This window comes from Nycticebus coucang, chromosome 9 (genome assembly GCF_027406575.1).
Source record: "Nycticebus coucang isolate mNycCou1 chromosome 9, mNycCou1.pri, whole genome shotgun sequence".
Taxonomy (NCBI): Eukaryota; Metazoa; Chordata; class Mammalia; order Primates; family Lorisidae; genus Nycticebus; species Nycticebus coucang.
Genome location: NC_069788.1, coordinates 27,962,188 through 27,973,732, shown reverse-complemented (window position 1 = coordinate 27,973,732; position 11,545 = coordinate 27,962,188). Strand labels below are relative to the sequence as shown.

The 11,545-nt window shown below is 39.2% G+C and overlaps 1 protein-coding gene across 1 annotated transcript; it reads left to right on the top strand.

Moving 5' to 3' along the window:
- Positions 1-409: 409 nt before the first annotated feature.
- IL17A (interleukin 17A) lies at positions 410-4,582 on the top strand. Its single transcript, XM_053603155.1, has 3 exons — positions 410-466; positions 2,204-2,406; positions 3,582-4,582. Exons 1-3 carry the CDS (start codon positions 440-442, stop codon positions 3,817-3,819), a joined length of 468 nt encoding a protein of 155 aa, XP_053459130.1. The 5' UTR covers positions 410-439; the 3' UTR covers positions 3,820-4,582.
- Positions 4,583-11,545: the final 6,963 nt, after the last annotated feature.

The window sequence follows — 11,545 nt, the reverse complement described above, 5'->3', positions numbered from 1 at the left end:
AATGGAATCAAGGTAATGACACCAGAAGGCATGTACATAATGGTAAACTTTTATTTCCCTCTAAGGTATAAAAATAGAGTATAGCTCCTATGGCAGCTTTGCGTATGCTCCTGAGTACACGATATTGACCCAGGTTCCAACAAGTAACAGTTCCTTGAAGAATGAAGAGAAGACATCTTTCGAAATGTGAATTTCTGCCCTTCCCATTTTCCTTCAGAAGCAGATACTGTGCGTCATGAAGGGGACGTGCTTCTCTGACCTCATTTGGGGATGGAACTTTTAACCAAAATGGTGTCACCCCTGAACCCACCATGACACACCCACATAAGTGACCACAGAAGGAACGAATTCCTATAAAAAGAGAGGAGGTAGCGCTACACTTTGTCAATCTCGCAGCAGGCACCAGCTCTTCATTCCCGCTTGCTTGGAAGAAGCAAGGATGATGCCTGGGAAGACTTCCCTGATGGTGAGTCCCGGGGCACTAACGTGCAATGCTCTGCTTCATCTGGAGCAGATGCTATTTCTGATTGTGGGCATGAGATGCTGGAGTCTAACGTCAAGGACTGAGAATATTGTATATTCTCAGAATATTGTAAATATTCAAGTCATTGTACAGCATTTTCAAGAACTGATGTACGTCAGTTTGAAAGATGATATTAAAACTGAAAGATAGATATTTTGGGGCTAAACCACACAAGAAGTATCATATGATGCTGTGCAGTAAGACGGAATGTTGATTGAAAGCTTGTTTTCCTGAGTACAAAGGATTTCATATAATTCTCTCACAGTATTTTTCTTTAATCCATTATTTTGTTTTGTTTTGTTGAGACGGAGTCTCTCTGTCACCCTTGGTAGAGTGCCATGGAGTCATAGCTCACAACAACCTCAAACTCTTGGGCTCAAGTGATCCTCTTGCCTCAGTTTTCTGAGTATCTGGGACAATAGGCACTCACCATAATACCCAGCTAAATCCACTTTTCTTTACTAAGGAGCCCTGTCCTTGAAAATCTGAAGGCTATGGCAGCGACCATTGTTACCATTATCTTACACCACAGCCTTGGTACATCAAGACTATTCTGATGATATACTGTATGTGTAGCTGTGTATTTAGAATAAATGGGGTTTGAAAAGCAGAAAGAGGGATGGAGGGGGGGTGGGGCCTTGGTGTGTGTCATACTTTATGGGGGCAAGACATGATTGCAAGAGGGACTTTACCTGACAATTGCAATCAGTGTAACCTGGCTTATTGTACCCTCAATGAATCCCCAACAATTAAAAAAAAAAAAAAGAATAAATGGGGTTTGTATTTTTAACTATTTAACTGAAAGTATGTTTGTGAAAATCTGATTTTATGAGATTAGTCAATGTGTGTTCAGTTTACAACTAGAAAACATACCTAAGAAAATATAAGGGTCCAGTTCTTAGGTAGATAGTTACCAGAAGCACCAACAGCATTTCTGACATATATGCTGACACCCCAAAGTGGATTTTCTTTTTTTTTTTAGAGACAGAGTCTCACTTTATCACCCTCAGTAGAGTGCCGTGACACAGCTCACAGCAACCTCTAACTCCTGGGCTTAGGAGATTTTCTTGCCTCAACCTTCCAAGTAGCTGGGACTATAGGTGCCTGCCACAACACCTGGCTATTTTTTTGTTGCAGTTTGGCCGGGACGGGGTTTGAACCCACCACCCTCCATATATGGAGCTGGCGCCCTACCCACTGAGCCACAGGCGCCACCCACCATGTGGATTTTCTACAGGCCTTTCTTCCAAGGTGCACATTTGACTTCAAATAAGGTTTCACAGAATGTTAGGAACAAAACAATGGTGCAGTAGGGGACTTCCACTAGAAAATCCACATCATTATTCTCCCATTGGCCCAACAATGACATATAAGTTGACAAGCTGATTAATAATATACTGTGACTTGACATTTTTACTGAAATTTCTGACAGCCTATGTACAATGTGTCTTCCCTGAGTTTATTGACTCCTAAGAATGTTGAAAACTGGTTTTAAAAAAGTGCCATAGTTTTAACATTATTTTAGTCATCTAAAGAGATTTTTATTTAATTTTTCCGAAAATTAGATTTTCCTGGAACAAAGTACCCACTCTATGATTAGCAACACGTCATCATCACAATTGGTCAGAAAACAGACACCCACTCAGCTAATCCCCTGCCTCGCTCTTCTTTCCCATTCAGTTCCAGTCACTGCTGCTGCTGCTCAGTCTGCTGGCTATAACGAAGGTAGGAATAGCAATCCCACAAAATCCAGGATGCCCAAATACTGAAGACAAGAACTTCCCAAAGATGGTGAATGTCAATCTGAACATCGTTAACCGGAAACTGAATTCCAGAAGGGCCTCAGATTACCACAACCGATCCACTTCACCTTGGAATCTCCAGTACGTAAGGAACCCAGATGAAAACTCTGTATTCTTCATCCCTTTTATAACTCACATTGCTATTTAAATCACCCACCAGATGATTTTTTTCACTCAGAAACATCAATCAGACCTGGAAGGGCCATTATACAGAGCGATGATTCTCAAACTTTCTATAGAGTTCTTTGACAAACCACTCCCGACCATAACACCTATCCTATTAGATCTCATTGTCACTGCCACCAAAAACCAACTTAAATTAAGGATAATCATAATTCTAATACTTATGAGATACCCCCAGTCTATTACTTATTTATTGCAAAATAAAAGACATTAAATAAATAAAAGAGATTAATGCTTAAATTCTCTTAATCGAGCTACCATTGAGAACACTTATGAAAATAACTAAAAATTAGCTAGAAATTTCCACACTTTTTTAAATTAGGTAGCCTTGATCTATCTACCTGTATTTGTTGTGTCCTTAGTACACCTAGCATTTAGATCTCATCAAGGATTAAATATAAAATGTGTTTTGATTATTTGACTTTATACAAATAAGCCTCAGTTATGTGGAGCCTACGGATTGACCTGACTAGGATTTCTTCACCTCTTCCCATTATTAAGAATAGTTGAAATGAATCAATTCAAAAGTCAAGGCAAATCATTCACTCGGCTGAAATAGAGAGGGAAGGGAAGGTTATAGAGACATGTAAACTTTTGTTTTCAGCCTTTTATCTCAACTCTGGCCTCCTTCTCAAGAAAATGCTCTCAGATACAATTTTGATGCACTCTCTCTTTCAGAGGTAGACTTCATCAAGTCAGATAAATAGCAATCTTATTCTTAGACCTCTCAAAGTCTACTCTTCCCTTGGTCTTTTTCCATCTATCAAATGTACCCTAAAAAATTATCCTTTGTGCCAAGCTTAAATCCATTCTGTGATCTCAGTTTATCATATTTCCTTCATTCTTCAAAGAAATTGTGGAAAACTGATCACTGTCTTCTTTTCTACAATACTTTATATGCTTGAAAATTCAGGTTTCCCCCCAAAGTTCTTTAGACTGACATCACTTGAAGAATTTGCAATGCGTATGATTTGTCACACTATGAATTCCCCCTGCTTTTATTTATTCCTGTTTGATTTCCTTCCTACTTAACCAGGAATTCACTTTCTTCCTTGCTTTTGTCTCTCGTGCAGCCGCAATGAGGACCCTGAGAGATATCCCTCAGTGATCTGGGAAGCCAAGTGTCGCCACTTGGGCTGCGTGAATGCAGAAGGGAGTGTGGACTACCACATGAACTCTGTCCCCATCCAGCAGGAGATCCTGGTCCTACGAAGGGAGCCTAAGCACTGCCCCCGCTCCTTCCAGCTGGAGAAGATACTGGTGGATGTGGGCTGCACCTGTGTCACCCCCATCGTCCGCCACTTGGCCTAAGAGCTTTGGGTCAGATCTGAGGCTCCCCAAAGCAGATAAGCTTTCTGAGGATCAAACCCAGCCCTCAGAAAATCTCATACTTCAAAGACCCACCCCTATTTCTGACCAAGCTTATTAGGGTTCTTAAAATAGTGCATCCAATTGAAGTTTCAGAAGTAATACATTGGTCCAGGGATGGGATCTGAATTGTCTTTCTCTCGACCCAAGAAGGAACGTTTAAATTGAATGCCAATTTGCTTCTTCTTTTTTGTTTGTTTGTTTTTTTTTTTACTTTTCTAAAGGCTTTAAGTTATTTATGTATTTAATACTCCCTAGGATAACTTGGGAGGTTAAGATTCCATTTCAATGAATTACCTGCCTTATTTTGTGTTGTTTTTTTTTTGTTTGTTTGTTTGTTTTTTTAGAAAAGTCAAGATTCCACACTTGGGAATTTTACTCTGTAATAAGTAAAACCTATATTTATATGAGCTATTTATGGACCTATTTATGTTTCTTAAGTCTTTAGAGAAAAATAGAAAAGTATAATTATCAGTTCTGCCTAGGGAGATCCTAGATAGAATTAAATGACAATTGAAAGTTTCTAAGTTCTTACCACATATGGAGGGATAGAGTATTTTTTCCTCTTTGTCTCTTAGAAGTACATAGCATGGCTGAAAAGAGAGAAGGACTAAGCCCAGGTTCATATTTATTAACTTAAATGTTGTAAATTGTTGAAGTTTACAAGAGATGCAGCAAGTCTGTCTGTTCTGTTAAATCCTTATAATAAAACCCCTCTATAAAAATAAAGTTAACTTGTTTCCTTATTCTTTCTCTTTATAACGACTTCAGCAAACTCAGCTGTTCCCAGTTGGGAAAAGCATGCAAATTCTCCTATAGAGCAAAACAAAGCATGCCTTTGAGTAACCAGGCCCTGGAACCACCCAGTTCAAGTTCTCAATTTCCTATGCCTTTGAGATAGCAGCAGACCAAAGCTCCCATACTGTTAGCCAAGGCTGTGGACAGAAGCATTCCAAAATGAATTCAGCAAGTTAAATCATGGCCCCCAGAAATCGTGTGTCATCACTAGAGATCATAAGGAAAAACTGAGAGACCCTTCCCCAATTTCCAAGAAGGGCTGGGAGGAGAGGTTGTTTTCAGACTCAGCGTCCAGCCTCTCCTCCAGCCTCAGGCTTCCTTTGAAGGAGATTAACAGAGGAACGCTTTTCTGTTCCTGGGACCACACTCCTAGGACCTACCTGGCTTCTGTCTGATCCTCTTCACCCTGGGACCCACAAAGGAGTCATTGGGGCCCAACAAAATCTGAAGTACGAGAAAACTTCAGACCGAGTAAAATAAAACCTGAATCGCACTCAATTCCAGAGTAGTTTCAACTTTCGAGTCATAACCTTTCGCCCCCTGGTCTCTCATGCTGCCTTGCCCTACTTCTGGGGCCTCTGGAAACTCTGCAGTGAATGCCAACCCCACCCAGAGGCCCAGGGCTTTTCCCTGCCTCTTCTCCACTTCCAAATCCAAGGGTCAGCTCCTCAAGCCACCCCAGTTTAGTGTATTTTGTGCTTGTACATCTGGACTCTTATGGCCTCCTGTCATCATCTTCCCACAAGAAATCCATGGGTAGCTGCCACTAGCACTTCTCACAGCCTTTCTGCCTTCGGACTTCTCACTGAAAACCTGTGGCTCGTATCCAAATTTTCATTGAAGAGTGATGATGGAAAAGTAAAACCAGTTTTTGTTGGAGGATGAGAGTGCTAAATAAGGAGATGTACATATCTCTCCATGGTCCTGAATCCTTATTTATTTCCCACCAGATTGGCTTTACAGAGGGAGGGGAAAGGAGGGGAGATGAGGGGAAAGGAAGGGAAGGCAACCTTCCCTGAGCTACCCACCATCTTGGACTTTGCTTCTATTTTCTCTCCTTTCCCCAGTCACTTGCCCTGACCATGTCCATGGGGAAAGGAGAGAAAATAGAATATGCGGCTTCCTTGACTCCTAACACCCACACTTCCACGTCGTGGTGTGAACTGTGAGCTGTGACGCCACAGCACTCAACTGAGGACAACATAATGAGACTCTGTCTCAAAAGAAAAAAGTAAATAGATAAATTAAAGAAAAGAAGGGCAAAAGACATTTTAAAAACTGACAATTTACATGATAGAAAACATCAAAATGTCTTAGAAGCACATGCTATCACTAGTAATCAAATAGACTCATATTAAGCAAATCTGTGCCTATCAAATTAACAAAGTTTTTAACTATAAAAAGCATTGGCAAGAATGTGCTAAATAGAGTGATTGTTCACTGCTAATAACTGTGAGTACACTGCTAATAACTGTGAGTACAACACAAGCAATTTTATCATTTAATTCAGGAGTCTTTTTTTATTAAATCATAGCTGTGTACATTAATGCAATCATGGGGTACAATGTGCTGGTTTTATGTACAATTTGAAATATTTTCATCAAACTGGTTAATATAACCTTCATGGCATTTTCTTAGTTACTGTGATAAGACATTTATATTATACATTTTATAAATTTCACATGTACCCTTGTAAGATGCACCACCATAGGTGTGGTCCCACCAATTACTCTCCCTCCACCCACCCTCCCGTCCCCTCTGTCTCCCCTTTCTACATATTCTTGGGCTATAATTGGGTTATAGCTTTCATATGAAAGCTATAAATTGGTTTCATAGTTGGGCTGAGTAGTACATTGGATACTTTTTTTTTCTATTTTTGAGATACTTTGCTAAGAAGAATATGTTCCAGCTTCATCCATGTAAACATGAAAGAGGTAAAGTCTCCATCTTTCTTTAAGGCTGCATAATATTCCATAGTGTACATATACCACAATTTATTAATCCATCTGTGGGTCAAGGGACACTTGGGCTTCTTCCACGATTTAGCAATTATGAATTGGGCTGTAATAAACATTCTGGTACAGACATCTCTGTTATAATGTGATTTTTGGTCTTCTGGATATATACCTAGTAGAGGAATTGTAGCATCGAATGGCAGGTCTATTTTTAGATCTCTAAGTGTTCTCCAAACATCTTTCCAAAAGGAAAGTATTAGTTTGCATTCCCACCAGCAGTGTAAAAGTGTTTCCTTTTCTCCACATCCACGCCAACATCTCTGGTTTTGAGATTTTGTGGTGTGGGTTAATCTTACTGAAGTTAGATAATATTTCAAAATAGTTTTGATTTGCATTTCTCTGATGATGAAGGATGATGAAAATTTTGAGACTGAGTCTCAAACTGACACCTTGGATAGAGTGCTGTGGCATCATAGCTCACAGTGACCTCCAACTCTTAAGCTCAAGTGATCCTCTTGCCTCAGTTTTTCTATTTTTAGTAGAAATGAGGTCTTGCTTTTGCTCAAGCTGGTCTCCAACTTCTGAGTTCAAGCAATCCACCCCTCTCGGCCTCCCAGAGTGCTAGGATTATAGGCGTGAGCCACCGCACCTGGCCTTAATTCAAGAGTCTTAAAAATGTTTGTGTTCTTTGGCCCAGTAATTATACTTACAAAAAGTTATCACAAAAAAATAATTTAAAAGATAGAAAGACAAAACTCTATGAATAAAATTGTGATAGCATATCATAAAAATTATGAAATCACTAAGAATGTCAAAATGTAGTGTAAATACATAGGCAAAAAATCTGAGTGAGAGAAAGAATGGTACAACTACGTGAAATAAGACACTGGATGGACAGGAAGCAAATGTGTAAAACTGTTAACAGAAATCACTCTGAGTAATGAGGAATAGATTAATTTTTATTTCTTCTTAATAATTCCTGATTTCAAGTAAACATCTATTCCCTTTAAAATGGAGGGTGACATTCATGATCTGAAAATTGGCAGTTTTAAAAATAATTGTTGTTTAGTAATTTGGACAAGTTATTTGCATTCTTAAAATAATAATATAATAAATGGGAGAAAGTGAGATTATATAAAAATGGCTCTAAGACAGAATCAACATCAGAAATCAGAACATCAGACCAAAAAGAAAACAAAAAGGCCACTGTGGTGGGAGCCCAATTGCCTCTCCTGGTAGCAACACACCCAGGTAGATAAACAGTGAAATGAGAACCCACTCAAGCTGGGAAAATTATAAAGTCTAGTGAACAGTTCACTCTAAAAACAAAGCTTTATCTTCAAAATATTAGGGGGAAGATCTCATACACAAAAAGCAACACTGAAATGGGATAGTTTTCGTCCTTTGGATGTTGTCAGTATCATTGCCCCAGGATTAAAGACCTGGAGCAGGAGATCTGAAATTTTGATTAATGCTATAACCACATTCAAATTAGTTGTGTCTTTGAGAGAGGGTCGATGTTTAAAGATCTGTCAATGATGGCATAAAGGAAAGACGTTTAGTTGAGCTCCCTTGAAACAAGTGAGAGCGATGGGGCTAGATCATACCCAGCGTGGAACATCGCAGTGGAGTGCTAGTTCAGGGTGTGCAGTGAAGAGGCAGATTACTGGCCTTGGAGTGTGAACCAGAGTTGCAGAGATTGCCAGGCAAGTTTCTGCGAGCTCTCCCTGGACACAGTGTTGGCAGCAGCAGCATCAGGGGCAGCAGCCAGCCCCCATTCCACCCCCGCAATGGAGGTCCCAGAAAAAGCCTACTGCAGTTTTTAGTTCTTGGGCAAAGTGTGGTTAATTTTTTTTTTCCATCTCTCTTCCTTTCTTCCTCTTTGGTTGCTGAGATTGCTTACATCAGGCTATTTGAGCTTTTATTTTTATCTTGTTTCAATGTGTTTTGTGTTTTGCTAAGTTGTCCCCTGGCTCCTTTCCTAAAATCCATTTTTACATTCAACAAGAGCAAGAGCTCCTGTATTTTTTTTTTCTTTTCTACTTTTGTCTTTTTGTTGGTTACAGATCTTTAGCTTGATTTTCTCTCTCTCCCTACTCCATTCCTCAACATTCTCTCAGATGACAGAGACTCTTCTACTCTTCTAATCTTTCCCACATAATGTGCTTCTACATCAGCTAAGATAATCCCCTCCCCCCTCTGTTTTTCTTTCTGCTTGGACTGTTTTCTTTCTTTATTCCTTTTCCCTCCCTCCCCTTCATTTGATTCAATGGTACATTTAATTTCCTTTGTCTTTTCCTTTTTTCAATATTTTTCTTTTTTCTCCTTTTTTTATTTTTTTTATTTTTATTTTCCTTTATGTTTTGTTTCTTTCTTCTTTTTTTCCCACCCTTTCTTTGCTGAAGGCAGGTGTGACATAACTGTGGTCTGCCAGGTAGCCCACAGAAATAGTCTGGCTCACATAGGCCAGGAACTCAAGTTTCCCTTCTTGTTTTTTTATTCTTGCTCTTTTTCTTCTCTTTCTAATTTTGGCAGAGGAAGAGTCTGACTGTGTGCAAGCTGGTAAGAAGTGCCTGATTTAGAGGAACCCACCCAGCCCAGATCCTCAAAACCCTTGAGCTATCGGTGTGGCCTTATCACTGAACTGAACAACAACATTTCTTCTATCACTCTTATCTTTCTTTCCCATCCTCCTTCTCTCCTGTTCTTCATTTTATTCTGTCATTTCTCCTCCCCACTTTTTCTTTTCTTTCATCTCTTTTCTTTTCTTTTTCTTTTCCCTTACTCTTTCCTTCTTTTCTTCTCCCCTTTTTTTTCCTTTCCTCTTGCTTCTCCTTGTTTGCTCCAACCCTTCTCAGGCCTCTGACCCCAGGCTAAGAGGCCTCTTCATCATCTAAACTCTGAGACAAGTAACTTAAAGCAAAGGAGGAAGTAAAAAGGAAAAAGGTGCACAAGAAAATTAACAAGAAGAAAGTACATATGAGGAAGAACCAAAAGAACAATTCAGGCACCATGAAGAACAAAAACAGAGCAACTCCTCCAAGGGACCATGAGACAATTATAACAGAAGACTCCTCCTATCAATAATTAATGGATCTGAAAGAAAGGGAATTTAAAATATGGTTAATTAAGACAATAAAGGGATTGGATGAGAAAATGGAAAGACAGAACCAAAAGTCAAATGAGAGATGTGTAGAATATAGAAAAGTTATGGATGAGCTTAAAGCAATGAAGGACACAATCAGGAATGTAAAGAAGCTGTAGAAAGTATCAAAAATAGATTAGACCAAGGAGAAGAAAGAACATCAGAGTTAGAGGACAAAGTCTTTGAGTTAACACAGATAGTTATAGAGTCAGAAAAGAAAAGAGAGAAGCAGGGGAGGCACTTAGAGAACTATGAGATGCCATGAATTGTTCAAACATACAGATAATAGGAATCCCTGAGGGGGAAGAAGACTGTCCCAAAGGTATGGAAGCCCTACTGGAGGATATCATAAATGAAAACTTCTCAAGTTTTACTAAGGATCCTGACACAATCCTTTCAGATTGATATCAAACCCTAGGTCATCTCAACTCTAAAAGAGCCTCTCCAAGCACATTGTCCAAAGCCAAGATGAAGGAGAAAATTCTACAAGCAGCTAGGAATAAGCACCAATTAACCGACAAGGACAGAGCCAGTCAGATGACAGCAGACTTTTCAACCAAAACTTTCCAAGCCAGAGAGCATGGTCAAACAAAACAATTTTCAGCCCAGAATGCTGTGTCCTGCTAAAATCAGCTTCAAAATTGATGGAGAAATCAAATCTTTTGTAGATATACAACCACTAAGAAAATACATCACAAGAAGACCACCTCTACAGGAAATATTTAGACAAATTCTCAGTTCTGAACACCACAATGGACCACCACCAAAGTAAACACCTAGAAGCCAAAGGCCAGAGCCTAGCTTTCACAATGGCACAAGGGATAAAATCACACAACAAACCATCTCATAATAAGATGAATAGAATTCCACCACACTTATTGATACTCTCAATAAATGTCAATGAATTGAATTTCCCACTGAAGAGGCACAGGCTGGCCAATTGCATAAAAAAGCACAAGCTATCCATATGCTACCTCCAGGAGACACACCTTGCCCTGAAAGACAAATCAAGACTCAAGGTGAAGGGATGGAAAACAGTGTTTCAAGCAAATGGAAATCAGAAGAAAGGAGGTGTTGCAATCTTATACTCAGATACAAGCAGATTCAAAGCAACTTTAGATAAGAAAGACAAAGATGGACACCTCATACTGGTCAAAGAAACAATACAACAAGAAAACATCTCAATTTTAAACATTTATTCACCTAACTTAAATGCTCCCAGATTTATGAAACAGACCTTGAGGGGTCTGAGCAATATGATATCCTGTAACACCTTAATAGTTGGGGACTTCAACACCCCTCTAACAGAACTGGACAGATCCTCTAAACAGAAACTAAACAAGGGTACAAAGGACATATACATGACCCTAGAACAAATGGGATTAATATACATATACAGAACACACCATCGCAAAGAAAAATAATATACTTTTTTCTTATCAGCTCATGGCACATACTCCAAAATAGATCACATCCTAGGACACCAATCAAACTCAGCAAAATTAAAGGAATAGAAATTATGTTTCTTCTTAGACCACAAGGAAATAATGGTGAAGCTCAACTACAACACTAATGTTCAACACTGTACTAAGTCTTGGAAACTAAACAACATTATGCTGAATGATAGTTAGGTTCAGGAAGAGGTAAAAGAGGAATTTTTTAATTTCCTCAAACATAACAACAATGAAAACACAAGTTAACAAAACCTCTGGGATACAGCAAAAGCAGTCCTGAGAGGACTATATATTGCGCTAGATGCCTACCTTCGAAA